This window comes from Pollachius pollachius (genome assembly GCF_949987615.1).
Source record: "Pollachius pollachius genome assembly, chromosome: 13".
In the NCBI taxonomy this organism is placed as follows: Eukaryota; Metazoa; Chordata; class Actinopteri; order Gadiformes; family Gadidae; genus Pollachius; species Pollachius pollachius.
Window position 1 is genome coordinate 14644175 of NC_136946.1, and position 23292 is coordinate 14667466.

The window sequence follows — 23292 nt, forward strand, 5'->3', positions numbered from 1 at the left end:
GAGGAGGCTTAAGTCTGCTCTCACTGCCCCTTCAGGCTGCTCCGGGCGCGGTGACGCTGCCCGTTCCCGTTGTGAGCAGCACCATCAGGGCCAAGCCCCCCGCGCCCGCCAGCCTCTTCAGCAGCGGCCCCGTTTCCTTGGGGATGGCCACCAGCGCCAGGTCGTTGGTGATCAGGGAGATCTCGTGGGCCACGCACACGAACACAAAGGTGCTGACCAGGATGTTGAGCGAGGGGAAGCCCGGGATCAGTACCAGGATGCCCTTGGTGTCCGCCGCCAGCCAGATGTGGTACTGGCAGATGAACAGCTGGGGAGAGAGGTCGGCGGAGGTTAAAGCACTCGGGGGGTGACGAGATTGAGGGAAGGAGTGCATGAGGAAGGAGGGAGGGAGGGTTGGGAGTGAGGGAGCGAGGGAGTAGGTGAGGGAGGGAAGGATTAAGCGTGTGAATGAGTGATTGAGAAGGCACTGTAGCAGAGGCATAAGAACAACTAAAACACAAGAAGACACTGAGTCAAAGTGGGTTGTGCAACGTGTGCAATTCAGTTCAGTGGTTATGTTCATGGTCCAGTAGACAGGTATTCAAACACATTGCCTTGAGCTAAAAACATGACAAGCGCAGGAAGTACCAAAGCCCATTTGGCAAAGCTGAAGAACAAAATGGACAGCTCATAAAATAAAAATACAAACAATGCATTCCACGAAGCCGTCCTACCTCCAAGGAAATCTTCCCGAACCAGGAAAAGAACGAGCTATATACAGAGCGAGCGTAGCCTGGAATGTTCCTGATTAGGATGAACGCCAAGATCTGCGGAGAGACCGAGAGACCGAACAGGAGGTAAGGCAAGTGAAGGGAACAAAATTATGAGGAGGCAGTTGAGAGCGTAGCCATAGAATGAGAAAAAAAAGAAAACATTGACTAGCACCTGCACCACTGAGATGTAGGGATGCATCTCGTTGCACTCAGTCTTGTTTTTGCAGCTGCTTGCCCATATGGAGTAGGCCTATGGGAGGGGAGAGAGAGAGCGAGAGAAAAAAAAACTTTATTTACATAGCACTTTTCATACACAAGGCAGACTCAAAGTGCTTTACATATGCAAAGAAATGAGTAAAATAGATCAGCATTTTAGAAAGTGCAATGTATTAAAGATCAGATCAACAGTCTCTCTGGTACCCACGTCGGGACTCCAACCCGACCTAAAGGAACTTGGTCCTTTCTCTGGGACTCCAACCCGACCTAAAGGAACTTGGTCCTTTCTCTGGGACTCCAACCCGACCTAAAGGAACTTGGTCCTTTCTCTGGGACTCCAACCCGACCTAAAGGAACTTGGTCCTTTCTCTGGGACCCCAACCCGACCTAAAGGAACTTGGTCCTTTCTCTGGGACCCCAACCCGACCTAAAGGAACTTGGTCCTTTCTCTGGGACTCCAACCCGGATTCTAGTCAATTTCTATTCTAGGACTCTAACCCAGACACACGTCGGGACTCTAACCACGAACCAAAGGCCTTATTCTGGGACTCCAACCCAAATGTTGTTTCTCTAGCACTTATTAAGTCTAAATTGTAGGCACGGAGGCTCTCTTTATAGATATAATGGTGAATATTCCTGCATTCTTTTTTCTGTGCTGTTACAGAAGCAGCTTTTCTCCAGGGTGCCTTTTGCTTTTCAGAAATCGTTTTTTAACCTTATAAGGTGCAATGACATATATGACTTTCAAAATTTTCAAATTAAAGTTTTCTACAAGATCATCAGCAGAACATGGGTTGAGAGGTGGTAGCAAGGAGATGGCCTTTTTAAAAATTACATTAAAATCTTCATTGATATACCGTTTTTTGACAGTGTTTGATTTTGTCTGTATGTCGGGAATAAAAGATATATTAAATAAATCACAAAAGTGGTCAGACAGTAAAGGATCAGTCCTAGAGAGATCAGAAACATTGAGGCCCTTTGTGATAACCAGGTCTAGAGTGTGCCCCTTACAATGAGTAGCCTCTTTCACATGTTGAGACAGTACAAATGTGTCCAAAATGGTAAAAAGCTTTTTTGCACACTTGTCATTCAAAGCATCAGTATGAAAATTGAAGTCACCAGTTATAACTAGACAGTCAAAGTCTGTGGAGATGCTAGTCAATAATTCTGTAAAGTCATCGAAAAAAATTGCATTATGTATGTGGGTGGCCGGTAAATAATTAATAGGAGAACTCTGGGGGAGCATTTCAATACAGCACAAAGGTATTTGAATGATGGAAAATCACCAAATAACATCTGTTTCCCCTGAAATACATTTTTATATATAGCAGCAACTCCTCCACCTCTCTTTCCAGATCTACATGCATCAAAAAAGTTAAAGTTGGTAGGAGCTGTCTCTATCAGAACGGTTGCACTGTGATTTTTTTCCAGCCATGTTTCAGTTAAAAACATAAAATCCAGTTTATAAGTGTTAATAAAATCAATTACTAAAAAGGATTTGTTATTAAGGGACCTAACATTAAGTAAACCCACCCTGATGGTGTTGTTGATAGGCTTTAAGGTTGTTTTTGGTTTGGAGGCAATAGGTATGAGATTTTTGAGGTTAGCAGTGTTAAAGTTTCCCTTTGTTGACTCTATTAGTGGTTACAGCAGGAATGCAAAAGTTGCCATGTTTTGACGTGTATTCCAGTTTCTTAAATTCAGCTGGAATATCACAAAGGGAGTAGACAATAGAGCTGGAGTTCTGGCTATGGGAGAGATGAGGCTGGAGGTCATATCGTTGATATGAGAGAGAGAGAGAGAGAGAGAGAGAGAGAGAGAGAGAGAGAGAGATAGAGAGAGAGAGAGACAGGGGCATTAACACTCTTGTTATCCTTAAGCAGAAGATGGCGGGATAGAGCCAGACAAAGGAGCTCCAGTCCTAGTGGTGGAGCAGAGGAATACCAACAGCCAGACAGCCCCAGGGCCGCTACCGAGTGGCCTACTCTACCGAGTGGCCTACTCTACTGAGTGGCTGTTTGTGGGCCGCTGCAGTCAGACAGGGACACGTGTGAGACTGAGCTTTGAGATCCGGTTCTCCCTTTGGATTGTATAACTAAAACATTTGCATTCAGTTCCTCCATCCAGCTAGTGTTTGGAACCAAGATGGCAGCTATGCGACGAGAGAGAGGAACCCCCTGGGTTGCGTGGTTGTGTGGGGTACATACCATGAAGGAGACCACGGAGAGGCAGAGGAGCAGGTTGGAGATGGTGGCTGAGAAGAGGGCCTCTCCTCTGCCTTCCAACATCCCCTGGCTCTTCTGGAGCACCAGGTAGATGAAGGCAAACATCATGCCGTGGATCACCGCCTGCAGCACGCAACGGCATCGCCGCATCCTCCGTCAATGAATGAGTAACGCATGTCTTTGCATCATACATTTTGTGGCAAACTAGGGTGCTTATTTTTATAATCCATGTTTGCAGCTTTTTATTTCATAACAAGTAGTCGCATATCGCAGGGGGAAAGCGGGCCACTTGTCAAATGTGTCAACATATACACCGGTAAAATAGTTAAACAGTTGAAATAATAATTAAACTGTGATCATTAGCATGATCCAGAAAAGTTATCATATTTAATAATAATAATAATAGTTTATATTTATAATAGCAAAAATGTATAATCATTGCAGTGAACAGACGTGTTGTTCTGTTGCCACACGATGGAACATGAGGCTTTTGTGGTCAGCTTAGTTCCTGGGTAAGGGATATGTGTCTTGCCCTAGATTGACTGCAGAGTGCTCAGTGTGTTGTCATCTAGATAGTTCTGCAAACGCACTTACAAATCGGTCCAGCTTCCACCTGAACCACCACTCGTGGATGCTGCCGTCGAGCTCAAACAGCTTGGAAATAGGCCACACGGAGAAGAGGCTCTGGAAGAAGCCCTGCGGCACAGCGCAGCAACAACACACACAAAAAGGTCTAGCGTCATGGCAACGTCACAAAAAGATGCCCTGGGGCAAATGGAACCAAGTACCGTGGCGGGTAGGCTCACCTCCGAGTTGGCAAAGTAGCAGATGAGCAGCAGCAGGCCTAGTAGTTTTGTCAGGATCCCAAGGTGCCACATGCCACTGCCTGCTCATAACAAACCACAGTAAACAAACAAAAACAAGGCATATTCATTAGTGAACATTTATTTGTATGTTCCACACTTGGATTCCATTGCAATCCAGATGTCTGAAGATTATTCGGTGCATTTGACTTCGTCGTTATTTTTCTTTCCAAATACAAAGATCGGAGTAAACAGAGTTCCCAAAAGATTAATATTTACGCTCTGAAACTAACCTGAAGCTAATCCTGAAATAATCCAGTTCAGAGTTTTCCCTAACCAGTTCCATCTTTGCATCTGAATCCACTGCATCTTTCTCACCTATTTCTAGAACCCTACTGGTCCACAAGAAGCCAGTGTCTGCATGGTGAAGTGAGTGTCAGGAACCTACCGTTCGCCCTCTTCTGGAGGACCTGGGGCCACAGAGCCATTGTGGCGTAGATGATGACGAACCAGAAGGTGACCAGCGGCACAAAGTAGTAGAACTGGTAGGGTCGATCCATCACCACACACAGCACCAGCACCAAGAAGTTCAGACGGAACAGCACCTGAGCACAAACACACACACAAACATCCGCCATCATCATCATCATCATCATCAATGTAAACAAAACAAGACCATCCTTTGGAAACCATACAATGGGAACTGCACTGCTCAATGCCGCAAAGCACTGCAAAGGGTAGTGCGGACAGCTGAGAGGATCAGTGGATGCAAGCTTCTCTCCATCCAAGACCCATACAAGGCCCGGTGTGTCAAGAAGGCCCTCAGAATCATCAGGGACCCCAGCCACCCCAACGACAAACCGTTTGAGCTGCTGCCGTCTGGGAAACGAGGTCTACAAGTCCACTCGCACCGGTGCGAAAGGGTGAGAAGGACCCGTGCCGAAAAGAAAAAAGTCTTTCTGTACGATTTTCAATGGCACTGCTAAGCGCGAGTGTGTGGGAGCATGATGGGAGCGATACATGTAGGGAAATGTATTTCGAATTATAGGCTCGCCATTTCCGATCAACTACTAAAAAACTACATTTCCCGAACATTTGCACGTTGAGGAAGAGGCTTTGTAACGGTCGCGGGAAATTCACTTTTTAAGCAAAACAGAAAAATGAATAGGTATTTCTCTGTATTCTGAAGTTCTTCTTCATCAAATAAAGATGGAAACTTGGAATAAAATCCACGTATGGAAGAGATTGACTCGGCGACCACAAGCACGGAACCGGCACCTTCGGACGAAGCCAACTCCACCCATGACTCCGTCTCGGCCAATGGGAAAACGTACAGGTTTAACCCCCAGTGGTTAAAAACATTCAATTGGCTGGTCTACGACCAATCCAAGAAGTCTATGTTTTGTAAATATTGCCTCGAGGCAGGGGAAAGGACATCTGGGAAGACACCCTACATTACAGGGAACACTATTTTCAGGAGGGACAACGTCAATAAGCACAACTTGTCAAAGCGACACATCGATTGCCGGGAGGATTTTTTTATGCAAAAACCCACGTTAACCGTGCTGGTTAAATTTGTTATAATTACTTAATTTTGTTGAATGGGTTCACCACTTCTGGCTGCTGATGTTTAAAAAAAGGCTATTGTGTTACTTTTGAATATACGTCCTATTCTGTCCATATAGTTATATCCGAATAAAATAATTATTTTGACTATAGTATGTGTGCTACCAAAATTATTTTTGTGCTACTGAAATTTTTTGCTTGCTAGCGCCAGTGCTAGCACTTTAAAAAGTAAGCGTACAGCCCTGTTGTCCCTCAAGCTGTCAGGCTCATGGGGGAATGCACTAACCACAAACCAACCCCACCCATTATACCACAAGAGTAATTGAAACATTTTTTCACTGCACGGTATTTTGCAAGACAATCAACCGTGGATGGTACCACTTCCACTCAATCACTTTACATTTGTAATTTATTTCTTTCAATTATTTTTTCAACATGTTTTTACTTATTTTATATATTTTTAAATATCTATTTACTTTATATTGTTTCGTAGCTGCTATGTGCGTTGAGGTACTGATTCTGATTCTATGTCTCTGAATCAAGAATATTATTTACTCAAACTACACGGATATAAAACGTAAACCCATACACAATGTACGATATATACTCATGGGGAAACTAAACCCAGCATCAAAGGGTCTAAATTATTAATGAAATATTTTATACCTTTTAATCAAACTCTACAGAACATGACATCTACTTAAATGTACATATCCTGAGGCTAAACCTCACATGGTACAGCAGAGAAAGACAGACTGACAGACAGACAGAAAGACAGAAAGAGAGAGAGTATGTCTCTGTGGGGGGACGTGCGACGTCTGGCCTGCAGGGGGAGTATGGGCAGGTTGGGAGCGCACGGGATTGGCCGGGGGGATTGGACCTGGTGGCGAGCAGGTGTCTGCACTCAGGCCAATCAGGGAGGGTGTACTTATGTGCCTGCTTTGTGTTGTAGTAAGGAGGAGAAACCCGGCGCACGGACCCCCGAGATCCCGCACGAGGGAAACCCACCCGAGGGCCAGAGAGAGAGACATTGTGGGAACGGACCCCCCGTTTTGTGTTATCCTTACGAGTTTTGTGTTTTCGTTAAAAGACTCAATAATAGAGACCTCCCGCTGAGGGACGACACCCCTGCCTGCTCCCCTGTGTGTGAACCTGCTACAGTCTCCCTTGACAACGACTAAACAGTATTTCTATTGTCGAGTGTTGATTGTGGGATCACCTGGCACAACAAGGCCGATCTGTGAACTCACCTGGCACACTCGGTAGAGTCCAAAGTCCCCCTTGAGCCAGAAAAACGAGAAGTGTCCGTAGCCCGTCTGGAAGAGGTACGCCGCCACCAGCACACGCACGTGCATGTACACCGGAAGGAACTGGAACATGGGAATGGTGTCGTCGTTATGGCACACAGCGATTGGCACACATTGGGACGTGTAATGATTTCATCATCGGTTGCTGACAGTGCAGAAGTGAGTAAATAATGAAAAAAGTAGGAGTAAGCATTACTTAAGCAATAGCAGAACTAATGCTTGAGAGAAGAAGAGGAATAGGGGGAGGGGGAGGAAGTAGAGGAAAGACTCACAACGCTGGCCCCAGATATGTGGTAGATGAGAATAACCAGCTGCATCCACCCCTTCCACTCATCAGTCTGTTCGCGGTTTAACAGCTTTGTCTGTCGGGAAAATGGGGAGACATAGCCATTTGTGTATATATGTATATATATATATATATATATATCTTTGTTTCAGCACTTTATAATTGTCAAGTCGCTGCGTCTGCCTAACACCCAAATGAGAAACAGCTGCAGTCTCCGTCTCCCTCACCTCCTTGGTGCTCTCGTTGAAGAACAGCCCCAGAACCACAACGTACACCAGCGGCACAAAGAAGGTGGCGTGCGTGTAGAACTTCTGCTCCTTCATGAACGTGTCGGCGCGGTCGCAGAGGTAGAAGTACGCCATGATCACGCCCATGCGGCACAGAGCCTGGAGCGGCGCCGTTAGCCCCGGGGGCCCCGGGGCCGTGGTGGGCTTCCTCTCCTCCAGGCTCTCCACGTCCGGGGGCACGGGCCGGTGGCGGTGGCGGCCGTAGCCCATGGCGTGGAGCCCCAGCAGCACCAGCGCGCAGCCCAGGAAGACGCACGCCGCCAGCTTCTGCAGCAGGCTGGGGGGCCGGGGCCCCTGGCAGCAGGAGCCGTCGATGGGCCGCGTCCGCTTGTTGCACACCGCGTTCATGAGGATCATGGCCCCCTGGGGAGACCAACGGCGGAGCGTCAGGAAAGGGCTGCGTTTCGTACCAATGTCCCCTATGGCGACGGCTTACTCGTGGCGTGGTCCTTGTGCAAAATGCTGTCCTACTTGTCCGGCTCATTCCTTCCGATTTGTTTGGAGTTATTCAAGTTAGCCAATAGCGCCTCAAACTAACCCTTCTCCTATAGATATACTTAACTTGCCTTTTTCAACAACAAGGTTTATAACTGTTTTTAAACCCCTAAAAAGACAAATGGCCCTCTAGCCCCAAGTGATCCCGAAGCCCCACTCCCACACCCACACCCACCACATTCAGGGTTCCCTGGGGGAGGTGCAGGCCGTCCGACGATTGTACGATGGTTTCCATGGCGGCCTGGCGCGTGGCCGCCAGCAGCTTGACCCGGGCGCTACGCTTGCTGCCGTTGAGCGCGTCCGCTGCCGCTTCGTTGTACAGCTCCAGCTGATGGTTGGTGATCATCTTCCGGTCCCCGCTCAGTGCCTCCTCATTCACCGGGTCTGGAGGGGAGAGAAGGGGAGAGATGGAGGTGGGAGAGGGAAGGGGAAAGAAGAACCAGGGGGATGTTCAACGCATATAAAAATGAGGAAAACACTTAACAAACAAATAGTTGATTCGCCTGGACGCTCTGATTCCTATGTGCCTTAATATTTTACGCTTTACAAGAAGTTGTAATCAACTGCCATAGAACCCACACACAAACACAAACACACACAGGAGAGCTCACCCTGTAGGACCCAGTACACCTCTGCGTCCTCCGCCAGCCTCTCCAGGGTCACAGCCATGGCGGTCAGGTTGACCCTGTACTGCTGCAGGGTCTCGCTGCTGCCACTGTGCAGCTTGATGGACCACTGCAGCAGGGAGGAAAGGAGTCATGGAATTAATCAACGTGACGCAGGATCCAAGACTGCCCCCCAAATTGTGCAGCTGTTGCGCTGGTCCTTCTTGCTTTTTTTTTTTTTCTTTAAACAAACATACCGCAGCAGCTCCGAGCACGATAACATCTGGCGTCGATGATCGGTCCTGTGAGGGAAAGTAAAAAGTAAAAAGGGAAACAATGAAGCAAAGGTATTCTTAGCATAACCCTAACCCTGCAGTGGTAGGTTATTTTGACCCACCTGAGTCCATGACCGCAGGCGCTCTTTCATCGAGTCATTTGCCTCTGGATACCAGAAGAAGTCCTAGATGCAAAGCAGGCAGAATTAGGATTAGTGAGAGATCTCTAATCCTACTCATAGATGTACTTTATTAGTTTTGCTGTCAGTGGAGGCATGGTGAAATGACCACTTGTGAATTCATCTCACCAAGTTGGCTGAAGAACTGTCTTCGTGAAAGGGAATGTCTTCATGCTGACGACATGAAAGAAAGGCAAGTAAGTCAAGGTGAGGCATTTCCTTGCGTCATTCCCATCCAGTAGAGTCAGTGCTGTTTAAATAATTAGCATTTAAACGAATGTGCTTTCTGATGCAGTGGTGTATCTGTATCCATGGCCAAGTTTAGCATTTTTCCTTTGCTGTCAGACTCTACCTTGTTTCCTTCTTCCTTGCGCTCTGGGTCGATTATTTTGGTGAAGGAGTAAGAAAGCTGCCTTATTCTGGAGTCACCCACAAAAGCCACTCTTTTGTCAGCAAGACAGCTTTTAGAATCACTGTATAGCCAAAAGGACACAAAGTAAACACAAGTCGCAATCTTAATATCGAAAAACTAAAAGCCGGCCAGGACAATGTCTTGTATTATATTATTGTTATATTTGAATACAATGCATTGGATCACTATCCCTGCTGGCATGCATGTGGCAACTCACGTGCTTTTGTACTTGTGCATCATGCAGCCATAGGGCTGCCAAACGTTTTCCCCCAAGTATCGTCCGCTGGACAACAGCCAGTCACATGTGTCAGAGCCTGAAGACAGTGCACAAGAATCTACCAGATCAGCCCAAGAACAACACACAGATACATTTGTATTCATTTCCCCCTTTTATCCCGTGCTACTGCCTGAAATAGGCAGGCTGCACAAAGCCCCTGGCGCCTCTCTTTAGATTTGTTTAAGAGATTAGCCGTATACAATGGTGCGTTCACTTTGAAGCTATTGACATTGAACGCGAATTGTTGGGGGGTAAATGTGCTGTTTATGTTTTCAAACCTTTTTGACATTACGTAAATGGCTGGATCGGAATGATTCGGATTGTATTTATCCAATAAAAGCGGTTGCTATGATTTGTACTCGTGCATGTTATTATCAAACTACTACCAAGTACTTACTACAACAATTCAGTGCATGCAGCTCAATTGTTTCTACTATTATGGACGGACGGGTCAACTTGTCGTTTATTAATGATTGCATCAAAAAGTGTATGTTTTTGCTCTTTAAATAAGCCACTTATGGCTATGCTATGTGATGCGCTCCAACCCTACTGGACGCTATGCTAACAAAACATACAGCACATAAAATGAGCTTATTGACCCCCGTTTTAATATAGACAACCCAAGTGTGTGTGCCAAACTAAAAGAACAGTGAATATATGTGGCCTCACGCCCATACATGTGAACTGGTACAGCGGTACCCAGTCAGCCCGTAGCCACACCAACCAACCGCTTTACGTGTTGAGGATCATGTAAACACGGGACCTTGGCTAGCTGCTCGGCTAAGCTAGCTATTCCATCACTACGTCAACATGAAGTTGAACACAGCTACTCGATGGTGGAGCCGTTTGAACGACCTAGACGACATAGTTGACCATTGACACCTCTTTAAAACGTAACCGAGTGGGAAGTGCATCCACATGCGAGGCATATCCAATACTACGGTGGCTAGTAGGCAATATGGGGGACATCGAAACACTGGCTTCATTGCAGGTGCCAGATTCTCATATACAGGCGATCACTTACCCCCATAATATCGGGAAGCGGTGTGGAAGAGAAGGAGCAACACGACGAGCACGGACGATATCAGCTTGGCATTTTTGATGTTGAAATACTGATTTATTTCTCGTTTGCCTAGGCTATAGGCCAGAACCGCCATCTTTTCTCCTCCATGACAACAACCAGACGGACGCGATGCGGCGCAGAGCTCCGGGACCCCGGGCACGGTTCGTGCGTTCACGCCCCCGCTGTCTGATGCTGCTGCTGCTGCTTCTGCAGCCATGCGGTACGGTACTCCTTCCTGTACATCTTCTTTCTCTTCTTCTTTCTCTTCATACGGCCCTTGGGTTTCCTCGTCCATCGACGCAGATTGAGGGCAAAGAAGAGAAGACAACAGTTGAATAACATACAACTCGCATGTCAGTAAAGTGCGGGTACGACACTGTCCGACTACGACAATGTCCGACCCCACTACAACTAGTGCGTTCCTTAAGTAAGTATATGAATTGGTCGTTTTGAATTTTTTTGGAAGGGCCAAGGAGGAGTTACAACTGACAGTACTGTGTATCCCCGCCCTTATTTCCATTACATTGTTTTTTTGGCTGAATGATACACTGCCACACAGAAGTTGTACAGATGAGCAAACTGATTACTTACATTATAACAACAATAATTATTATAATAACTACTTGTAGAGAACCTTTCACAAGCTGACTACGGATCCATCAATTAAAAATAAACAAATGAAAATAATTGTTTCGATGTAGATATACCATTACATTAACTAATATCCATCAATTTAATCTGAAACAAACTAGAGATTACACACCAAATCTGCACATGCTCATTTTAGAAAATTAACAGCAAAAGCTTTTTTCAAGGAAAGAAATATTTTTCGATCAGATGTCATTTGTGGATACTCTCATGTCAAGGAATCCAACTAAGTATTACTGCAATTAATAGATAACTTAAACAAACGGTGTTCAAAATGGTGTAGGTTTGGCTTGAAATATGGTACAGGGACATATTGGTCTGGCTGAAATGTGGTGTGCCAACAATTAAAGCAGTACATCAAAAGGTATTGGTTTTGTTCTAAATATATTATATTCTGAATAACGTTATTTCATAGGATCTAATTGATCTGATTTACTCGTAGGGATCAATTATCGTGTGCGATAAGGACAAATTTGGAGGCATTAAAGTACTGTGTACGTCAAACATTTATTTTCCTATAATTGCAAGAACATTTCAACTTTATTAACATATATCTTAAAACATATCACTTACATTTTGAAATATAACACAATGAAATTGTGTAAAATAAAACTGTACCATAAGCTTACTCTGTGACATGAAATAAAAATAATAGAAATGAAAAGACTTTATGCAAATAAACAGGGGCGTAACTCTTTGGACTGCTACTAATTGGACCTTTAGGGCCCTCCTCCTGGGTCCTTCGCGGCATTGAAATAACGTGGGGTGCAATAATTAGTGTACAACTAGGTGGATGTGGAGATTGGCAAAATCGGACACTGCCAAGATAATTAGGGTGGTGAGTTAAGACCTGTGTTTGTTTGTTCAAATAAAAGGCAGCTCTCATATTAAGTGGTGTACGGAGCATGAGAGCTACCGTTGAAACCTGACTCCTGTGTGGTTCCTTCTCCGACGCTACAATATCTTCTAAGCGAGCATCAGGGTTAGTTTTCCTATCAGTTCGCACATTTACTAATTAATTGCTGTGTTTGATAACACTAGCTAATTTAAAGGTTACAAGCTTCCAGGCCAGGGAGAGGGATCAACGTTAGCTAAAGTCAAGACCACAATCTAAATCTGCTGTCAAAATTATTCATTGTCAGTTTTGCGGCCATGCATGTGATGCTAAATCTGCATTTGTTAGGAACATGAAAATTCAAATTTGGAATCAGAGGATCTATTCCGAGATCACTGTTATAAAAAAAAATGAACCAGTGCCTTTGTATCTTGGTTACAATGAGTCTGGGAAGGAATAAAGTATTTGCCAATTAAAGAGACACTTAAGTCACTTCTCCAGTGTGACTCTATTAGACAGCAAGTTCATTCCCACAAGCAGCAGATGCATTTTGGTAATTGGTAACAAAAAATATTTTGGAAGATATATGGGTTGGCACTAATAGGGCAGTAAATCCGTTGTTTCAATCAAATGATAAAGCCTTGGGTCTGATACTGTATCAGGAGGCCTTTGAAGTGGCCAATCCACTTGGCTCAAGAAGCATAAGAGAAGCATTTGGTTCTTTCACATTTACCCAGACTCGTGTCAGTCTGGATATGGGACAAGATTCATAGCTGGAAAATGAAGTGTGACAACTTCTGTTGTGACTTAGACACGTTGAACTAACTTGTGCGCCTGTTATCACCAGAGGCCACTTGAAAGTAGATGAGTATATACTCTCTAGAATTATTTTTCCCTTATCATCCATTAAAGCCAAAGCAGCATTACAAAACATATTATCCAGACCTTATCATTTGCTGTGGACCACTCATCTGCTTGTGGACTGATTGTTTTGAAAGAAAGCAAACATACTTTAAGCAGTGTGCTCGTAAATTGCATAACTTCCAGAACTTGTGCTCAACTTTAAGTGAAAGGCATCAGCTACTACATCATACCTAAGTGCTAGTCCTATCATGTGTAGTTGTTGAAAGAGCTACAGATTACAGATTACAACAACATGATAAAACAATCTTATTTTGCAACCAGGTAACACAGTCTCTGCACATGCAGTTCAAGTAAAAGGAACTCTTTACAAAAAACAAAACGTGTTGCGTTGGAGGAAAATTATGAATGGTCTTTGGTAAGATACTATTAATTATAATTCACAACAGTGCCCTGGTATATTCTGTGACTCAAAAATACCATCTTTCTAGTTAACCAAGGGGTTCATTGCCTATCCTGCGCAGAGCATTCCAATGCTCAGTGTCACATCTCGCCCCCTTCATTGATTAATTAACTCCCTCTCCTTATGTTTCTTGTATCTCTCATCCTAGTGTATTTAGTCAGAGCGTTTCCCTTCCTGACATTTTTTCTTTGTTCTTTGTATCAAGCTTCCCAGTGACAATTATTATTCCCGGTTTTCTGATTCCTGCCAGTTTACCTCCAACTACGTCTTTGCCTGCGCCCTGCCGGATGTTCGCCTGATCTACAACTAATTACCCGTCTACCGACCCATTATGCCTTTGCTTTCTCCCTGCCGATTGTTTGCCTGATCTACAACTGATTACCTGTGTTCATACCTATCCGCTATTTAAGACTATTCTTTCTACACTGATTTTTTCCACCAGAGACATGCTTTTGAGTCCAATTTCCCCTGCTGCTCACCCAGCCGTTACAATTTGGTATTGAAAAAAGGGAGGGCTGCTAGAGCTAGACTATTAATGACCCTTTGCCCAACAGCATTTTGGGCTTTCTTAGTGGCAATGCTTCATTCTGTTCTATCCAGAGCCTTAGGTATGCTTAGGCCACTACGCTGGTCCAGGAGATCATCCAGGCCATGCTCCTGAGCCGCCGGGAAAAACCTGAAGTATGTGCAGTAGGAAAATATGTTAGATTATATTATATCTTTTATTATTAAATGCCTTAATTGCTGGAAATCACAAGGTGTTTGGCATAATTAATACTGGTCGTGTGGTACTCCTCTCCAATGTAAAAGGACATGTCATCGGGAGGGGAGCACTTTTTGACTGAGTGAATAAATAAAATGTGTTTTCAGATGCAGATGAGAAATGCTGTGCTATGACCTCTCCCAAGCAGCCTTCTAGCTATGCTTTCATCCCAAAGGTGAAGCAAATATTCCACCTGCCACTCGTGCGAGTATACAAGTTTGATCGCACAAACTTAAACACTGAAGATATCCCACACTCAGAGATGGCGTGACCTTAGACAACGGGCCATATAGATTATGAAGCTGAGAACCATTAATACCATGCATTATGAATAATGCTGAAATATTTTGCTTGTATACAACTGTTAAATATATCAAACAAAACAAAAGGAAAAATGCTCAAAATGTTTTAGTAAACGTGTACCTTACATGGGCTGTTAACAAAAAACCAACACCACTGGCAAACTATTAGATTTATTACTTGCTTTTTAACCTTCAAACCGGTATGCAGCAATCACAGTTTTACACACCACCTAGGTGACTTTTGCTGGAATCCTCCAGACAAAAGACGCAGGGTGTTAGTGTCAAAAACCGGTTTATTGTAAAAGGGATGACAATGGGGCTGCAGGAGATGTTGTCATGCAGGAGATCTCTCCCTGAGGGTGTCAGGTGTGTTTTGTATGCTCTGTCATACCTTGCGGTTGATCCGAGTGAACACCCTAAATCTGTTGATGGAGAAGCTGCAACTTGTGGTGTGGGTACTAGCAGCATAGCTGTGATTGCTGAGGCTTAACATGTAGGTGACAGAGCTGCAAAGAGCTAGGCGTCGCATGACGTGCAGTGGCTTACCATAAAGGCCTTTTTATGGTCCCACGTTCCCGCAACGCAATGACCATGCAGATGCTGCGTGAACGTTTATGGTTCTGCGTCGGGTTTTAGTAAGCGGACCAATCACAGCCCTTGCTGCTGCGTCGCCTCGACGGAAGGTTACGATTTTTGGGAGGCGCATGTCCGGCCCTTGCGGTGGACGCAAGGAGGGTCCGTAAGGACGTAAGGGGTCCTTAACCCCCTTGCATTGCGTGAAAGTGGAACCATAAAGAGCCCTTTATTCCACGCAATAGTAAACCACTGCACATCATGCAACGCCTAGGCCTGACACTTGGTACTACAGAAGATAAGGAGAATTTTTCCCTAGGTGGGCAAGAAAGTACGAGCCCCAAGTTTCTGCAAATGGGAATATTTGAGCCACCAGTAGAGCCAAACAGGGTAGGGCTAGAGTTGGAACTACTGATATTGATGTGAGTGAAATACAATAGAGTTTAATAAATAAAATAATACAGGGGTTGAAACAGAGTTCAGGAATGGAAGGGGTTGAGACTCGATAGGCCCCCTTTCTAACTGAAAGCAAAAAGAGGGGTTTAAGAAAGTGCCTACGAACAAGTTTGTATGATATACTGTACGGGGTAATTATCAATGTCCATGTTGTTTCTCTGTATGCCAAAATCAAACTTTACTTTTTCATTTTTCTACTGTGTATCCTCAGAACAAAAAAATTATTTACTCTTTGTATGAACGGTAGCACTTTACAATAAGGTACGCAAAAACGTGGGTAGTTACTGAGGAACGAATGAATAACGAATCATGAATGAAGCAGTCTGCATTTTGGTCACTTGCCATAACACTTTCATGTGTTTTATCAAAACACCATCAGTAACATTTAAATAAAGTTTTGTTGATGTAGACAGCTCTTTTGTATGTTTTTTCAGTGTTCAGTGCCTGTTTGTGAGGAATGAATTGTTTGGAAGTTAAGCTTTTGTTTTTGTTTCATTTTAATATGCCATTTATCAACAGTTGATTTGGGATTTTATAACTTAACTTAAAGTGCTTCACTACTGGTAAACCAATGGTGAATGAATGGTTCAAAAAGCTTAACTACTGGTGAACGAATGGTTCACGAAAGAGTAACAACTCAGTAGCCTATGATGCATGAATTTACATGAAGGTAAACAAAAGCTTAACTACTGGTGAACGAATGGTTCAAAAAGCTTAACTATTGGTTAAGGAATGATTCAAAAAGCTTAAATACTGGTGAACGAATGGTTCACAAATGAGTAACACATCATCAGTCAGATCCAGCTCTACTAATCAATCCAGTGTGGGACCCAAGCCAGCACTCAACAGCGCTTGAAACCAAGGGCGGCAGGTTTAAACAATTGCTTTAAAGCCTTCAACCAATTACTAATGCCACATAATAAACCTTAAATGTGAATAATGAATAATGTGTTAATGAATAGTGAATAATAATAATAGTGAATAATGAATGACAAAATGATTCATTAACACAGTATCCCCTAGTCTGTTTACCAGTTACTCCTCTGTAGTTACTGAATAACTGTCATTTAGGGCCCTGGTCTTTCATCAGTAACTACCCACGTTTTTGCGTACCTTATTGTAAAGTGTTATGGGGGGGGGGGGGGGGGGAATCAAGATGAAATGGAATCAAGGAAGCTCAAAAAAAAAAAAGAAGAACAAGGAACCAAGTTGCCAACTCCCTTTGGCAACTTAGCGGTGGCAAAGGGACTTTGCCACCGCTAATGTAATCTCTTTATGATTTTATGACATTATTAAAATTAACATGCGGTTGCCAAAGGACTTGGACTAAATAGGATTCTGGTTTCTACTGTGCGTAACCACCCTCTCTAAAATGCATACACAAAAAACAAGCTAGGCCTATAAACCAGAAATAGACCTCAACTTTTCCGCAGTGATAAAACTAAATTGTGCACGAAATATTGATACTAAAAGGAATTCCCAGGAAGGTAAGGGCTCTTACCCCGACCTTTGGAGAAGAATGATAACCAGCAAGGTTGAATGGGAGCTCTAAATTAGATATTGGACAGAGTTCGCTTGGGTCTAGCCTCTAACTCGGGAGATTGTTAACCAGTGACTGAAATCCATCGTAGGATGGAACACAAATTATAGTCCTATCATACAAAACTCTTTGATCACACAACTGGTGATGGCTGGTTTAACTGGTGCACATCAATTTTTGTGTGCTGCCTGACCCAGCCCAAGAGTCCTTTCAGACTGATTCAGGCAAGGGGAGGTTCCTTAAGCCAACCACCATCAACACACACACCCACATACCTAACACCAAGTTGAGGTTGGAGAGAATCCCCAACCGAAGTCTACTCCCACCCTTGGACTCTATAACAGAGTTGCCTAACCCTAATGAAAATAAGATGACTCCTTCCAGGGCTGGCATACGTGAAATTAAATAACACCCAAACCCCATTGTTCCCACGCCTCCCCAGGGTGACCCGTCCAACTCAGCCCACATCCATCCTGTGGACCGGAGGCCTGGGCTGCTGTCCTGACTGGGGGGGGAGTCGGCCGACATGGCGGTGACGGGCTGGGTTGAGGTTCAGCTGGGCTGGGGTGGTAGATCCGCGGAGGGACCGGAAACAGCCGGTGGTATTGGCAACCCTCACCCAGGCCGACAAGTGCCTATCCCCATCGCCCTTCTGGAGTATTGGTCTACGGCGGCTGTGCTGGGCTGTTGTCGGCTGCTCCCATACCTTTGCTGGGCGCCTCCAGACAAAACACGCAGCAAGGTCGTGTTGGAAATCCGTTTTATTGTGAGGTTGTCGACCAGGTTACGTTGTAATGGTTGAACCTGTGCACATCGATTTCGGGTGTGCAGCCTGATCCAGCCCCATAGTCCAATAAGTCTGACTCCGGCCAGGTGAGGAGGTCAGGAAGACTATTGCTGGAAAGTAAGGAATAGCACACAAGAGAATCTGGCAGAAGACAACTGAATCTTGCCGGTATAGGTAGAAGACTGGTAAGGAAGATAAGAGAAGAAGGTAAGCGGAGATGGATGGGGGAGCACAGCTGAGGAAGGAGCCATTTGGTTGTACTAAAGGAAGTTATAGGTGGCAGACTTATTGGGTGAACACAGGTCAAAAAGTCAACTATGTCAAAAAACATAGACAGATGTCTTATCCAGGCGTGACTCATCCAATCACAGCACGCTGGGTTGCAGGAGCTTAGCAAACCTGCTAGCAACAGGTTAGCTGATCCAGTTTATCAGGAAGGTGTATCTATTGCACCAATCTTTTCAGAGTTGAGTGTTAACCAGACTCCCTCTGAAAATAACGCTGTTCCTATATGTACGGTGGTGCGGCCTCGCACTGTCTTGAGGTGTAAAACCCGCAGGCAAGGGCCGCGACCAGTATGTCGAAATCGCACCATCCCCTTGATCGCTTCAGAGCTGAGTGTTAATCGGACTCCCTCTGAAAATAATAAAATGGAAGCACTCAGAATAGGGTTCATGAATATAAGGTCGCTTTCATCTAAGGCGCTCTTGGTCCATGATCTAATTGTTGATAATAAGATCGACATACTGGGCCTTTGTGAAACCTGGTTAAAACCAGACGAGTTTCTAGCCCTAAACGAAGCTACTCCCCCCAATTACGTCAGCGCTCAAGTATCTAGAGAAATTAAGAAAGGTGGTGGAGTAGCCCTGATATCTAATTCTAAGCTTAACTTAAAGCCAAAGAATAGATATACATTCAGATCCTTTGAGGTGCTTGCGTTCTGCTCCTCAGCTCCCCGACAAGTGAAACGAGTTCCAGACTCTTTCGTTTCAGCTATAGTATACCGTCCCCCAGGACCGTATTTACTTTTTGTTGATGAGTTTTCTGACTTTGCAGCTGATCTGGCTACATATTCAGACAATATTTTGCTCATTGGGGATTTCAACATTCATGTGAATAACCCATCTGATGCCCTCGCAAGGGCTTTTCTGTCCATTACAGATACGCTTGGCTTCAAACAGCTCGTCCAGCACCCAACCCACATCGGTGGAAACACGCTGGACCTCGTTTTGACCCGCGGTGTAGACATCTCACAGCTAGTGGTCTCTCCCTACACCTCAGCTTTATCAGACCATTTTTTGCTCACTTTCCAGGTGGTGGTATCTTGCACCTGCAACGATCAGCAGGCTACTTTCAGCTGTCGCCGCATCACACCTGCAACCATTACAGCGATGGCAGATAAGTTACCCCGTTCACTTGCTCCTCTTTGTAACTATAGGGGTTCTGTGGACTGCCTTACTGATGACCTCAACGCTGCCCTGTCTGCTGCCATTGATTCAGTTGCCCCGCTCGTAATTAAAAAACGATCATTGAAAAAACCAGCTCCCTGGTTTAATGCAGAAACGCGCACTATGAAGCGAAGCTGCAGAATCCTTGAACGCAAATGGCGCTCGACTAAACTTGAGGTCTTTCATCTTGAATGGCACAACAGTCTGCTCACCTATAAGGGTGCGCTGACTACTGCCAGGAACGCCTACTTTTCCCGTATCATCAACTTGAATAGAAACAATCCCAAGTTTCTTTTTGACACGGTGAAGAGTCTGACTCAGAATCAGACTGAGACAGTAAGTTCTTCCATCATGGCAGGTGAATTCATGGATTTCTTTGTGAATAAGATTCAATCGATTAGAGAGGAAATTGATGCTTGCCGTGCAGCTTGTCCTACACATCCTGTGGGGCAGGATGGGGTCCTGCCTAGTAGGATGGGGAATTCTGACGCAACTTTCTTGGAGTTCAAGGCATCGAAACCAACAACTTGTATGTTGGATCCTCTCCCTTCCAAGGTTCTTAAAGAACTTCTTCCAACTGTGGGGCCTACTATCCTCTCGCTTATGAATCTTTCGCTTTCAACAGGAATTGTTCCCTCCAATTTCAATGCTGCGGTGATAAAACCGCTACTCAAAAAGCCTGGCCTAGACCCTGACTTAGTCAGGAACTATCGGCCTATATCGAACCTGCCCTTCCTGTCCAAGGTACAGGAAAGGATTGTAGCAAAGCAAATCGTCGATTATCTGACGAGGAACAATCTCTTCGAACCTTTCCAGTCAGGGTTCAGGAATTTCCACTCAACTGAAACTGCTGTTACAAGAGTTGTAAATGACATCCTTCTTGCCTTGGATAAAAATACATGCTCAATGCTTGTGCTGCTGGACCTGAGTGCTGCGTTCGACACGATCGACCATAGCATTCTTCTTCACCGTCTTGAGCACTATGTTGATTTCGGGGGTACGGCTCTTGGTTGGCTTGAATCGTACCTCACAGATAGAACCCAATTTGTGCTCCATGAGGGTTCAGAATCAAAACACTGCAAACTACACTTTGGCTTACCACAAGGGTCGGTCCTTGGCCCATTACTTTTTGCAATCTATATGCTTCCCTTGGGCGACGTTATCCGCAGCTTCGGAATTAGTTTCCACTGCTACGCGGATGACACCCAGCTCTTCATTCCAGTGGATTCAGGGAACTCGCCCCAGATCCAGAGGGTTGAGTCCTGTCTAGCTGCGGTGAGGGGCTGGATGTCACAAAACTTCCTCCAGCTTAACACTGGGAAGACAGAGCTGATAATTATCGGCTCGAAGCAGGACCGGAGAGAGTTTGAGGATGTCTCACTGTGGTTGGATGGACTCGCCATCCTACAGAGTGCATCAGTCAAGAATCTTGGGGTCCTGTTCGACCCTCAACTGTGCTTCAACCAACATGTTAGAAGCATAACTAGAATTGCCTTTTTCCATCTGAGAAACATTGCAAGAATCAGACCAATGTTATCTGCAGCGGATGCAGAGACACTGATTCATGTATTTGTTTCATCAAGACTGGATTATTGCAATGCACTGTTCTCGGGACTACCAAAATCTACCACAAAAAGTCTACAGCTTGTACAGAATGCTGCAGCTAGACTGCTGACCAGAACGAGAAGGTTTGATCATATCACACCTATTCTCGCCTCTCTGCACTGGCTACCAATAACTTTCAGATCAGACTTTAAGGTGCTACTGCTAACCTATAAAGCCGTGCATGGATCTTCTCCATCCTACCTGAAGGACCTGATCATTCCTTATAGTCCTTCTCGGTCCCTCCGGTCTTCGGGAGCTGGTCTTCTTTCACTGCCGAAGGTTAAAAAGAAATCGGCCGGACAGAGAGCGTTTGCCTATCGAGCCCCCTTCCTATGGAATAGGCTGCCACAAGTGATCAGGGAAGCTGACTCTGTGGAGCTATTCAAAGGAAAGCTCAAAACGCACCTCTACGATCTTGCATTTGGAACATAGGATTGTGAAAACGATTGTGAAAATGCGAAGTGAAGACCACTCTGGTTGTTTGTGTTTTGTTAATGCAGTATACATTCCCGCTATGTACTGTTCCGTTCTAATTCACTATTCTGTCTGTTCTAGCATGTTGCGGTGACTGGACTGGATGCCTGGACTCTCCTCATGGTCAACCGGCCAGCACCACATCACCATTTTTGTGCATGTATTTACCTGTATGTCAATTATGGCACCCATTGCACTCCTGACCATCCCTGGAAGAAAGATCCCCCACTATGCGTTTCTTCTCAAGATTTCTTCCTTGCTAATTTCAAGGGAGTTTTTTCTTGCCCTTGTGGGGGCTTGGGTAAAGGGGGGTGTCATAAATATTTGACTTGTTAAGCCCTTTGAGACTGTAATGGTGATTAAGGGCTATACAAATAAAATTGAATTGAATTGAATTGAATTGAAAAAGTGAAACCATCAAGGTAAACCCGTGACACTGCGTTTCACACATTTCAACTGGCCACCAACCAAAAGCATTTTTGCTTCTTCTGTCAGCTCCCTGCTGTAGGATTTAATGCATGACTTACAGATGTCAGATACATTGTACAAACAGCATAACAATTTTGGGCAACAGAGCACTATCCAATCCTCCATGGGAGTACATCAGATTGATATAGTTTGTCTGATACATACATCAGACAAAAATGGAGAAGCAGAACCAGAGCAAGTGGAGGTGGGTTAATGGGGGGTTTGATTCAGCTCAGCACGCCAATGCACAACTTCACAGTGTGTGTTTGAGAAGTTATGGCTTAAATTGACCAGATCTAAGATGACTGACATTAATCTAGGCGTGGTACTGTTTGAGTTCCCCTATGAGAGGCCATTCTTTACAGCTTCCTGACTTGACTTTTAATTCCTCATATTTAATCTATCCACAAATATTCCATGCAACAGACCAAACATTAAAACAAGACATATAACATCATGATGTCATAATGTATTTCATAAATTCCTCTCTGTGTAATTCATTATATAAGGAAAACTCTGCAGACTTACAATGCTTGGATGTAAGAGAGGGGGAGCCGTTGTACAGCCAGCCTCTGCTAGGCCCGGTACCGGAGGATGTTCGGTCCTGGCCTCTGAATAGCTGGCCCACAATGGGTCCAACAGTGGACCGCTGGGGTAGAAACATGGAAGACACTGCTTAGTTTGTATGATAATAATTCTGTTATTCATTATTACGCGTTGATTATTTCCATACTAATATGCAGAAGTACGTGGTGATAGTTAGACTGGAGGTCTATCTGTGTTCTCATCATGAACGTACAGTTGTGGGGACAGAGACATAAGTGCAAGACGGAGATGCTGGAGGAAAACAAAGTGTCGGGCTGCTACTTCTGTGCAGCCTCCTATAATGACAGGATTTTCTGCCAGAGTATCCTTTCTTCTACTGAGTGCTTTCTTACACTTCAAACGCTGGCTGCCCCAGAGAGTGTCTGAAGCGGGCAAATTGAGAACTTCTGTTTACTCCATGATCGTAGACAAATGATACGCTACAGTGATAAGGCATTCAAACACAATATGTGCCTGCTCCATCCCAAATTGGAAGAACACAATCTGGCGCCTCGCTGAAGAAGGCCACGTTCTTACACTGCCCTCTAGCGTTTGTGAACAACATTGCCTTTGAACAGAGCGGTTAATTTTCAGGGAGAAAGAAACATAAATAAATACCGGTAGTATTTAAATAAACCATTTCTTTTTTTTTCTTTAGTTCCAAGTCAAATGAACAAGTGAAGGAGCCCTTGAAGAAATAGGACTTCATATGTATCAGAGCCACGTTTCAAAGAAT

The 23292-nt window shown here is 44.7% G+C and overlaps 1 protein-coding gene across 2 annotated transcripts; it reads right to left on the reverse strand.

The window, feature by feature from the left end:
• Positions 1-26: 26 nt before the first annotated feature.
• casd1 (CAS1 domain containing 1) lies at positions 27-11320 on the reverse strand. 2 transcript variants are annotated; one of them, XM_079749721.1, is made up of 18 exons: positions 10710-11319; positions 9626-9722; positions 9349-9469; positions 9126-9170; positions 8940-9002; positions 8800-8844; positions 8549-8672; positions 8113-8321; positions 7383-7805; positions 7142-7231; positions 6813-6932; positions 4445-4601; positions 4000-4079; positions 3788-3889; positions 3176-3316; positions 925-1002; positions 714-806; positions 27-307 (listed from the first exon to the last, which is right to left on the reverse strand). In XM_079749721.1, exons 1-18 carry the CDS (start codon positions 11266-11268, stop codon positions 32-34), a joined length of 2823 nt encoding a protein of 940 aa, XP_079605847.1. In that variant the 5' UTR covers positions 11269-11319; the 3' UTR covers positions 27-31. The 2 variants fall into 2 exon arrangements, with proteins under 2 accessions (XP_079605847.1, XP_079605848.1); XM_079749722.1 differs by lacking the exon at positions 27-307 and having other exon boundaries at positions 3784-3889; positions 10710-11320.
• Between the last annotated feature and the right edge of the window lie 11972 nt (positions 11321-23292).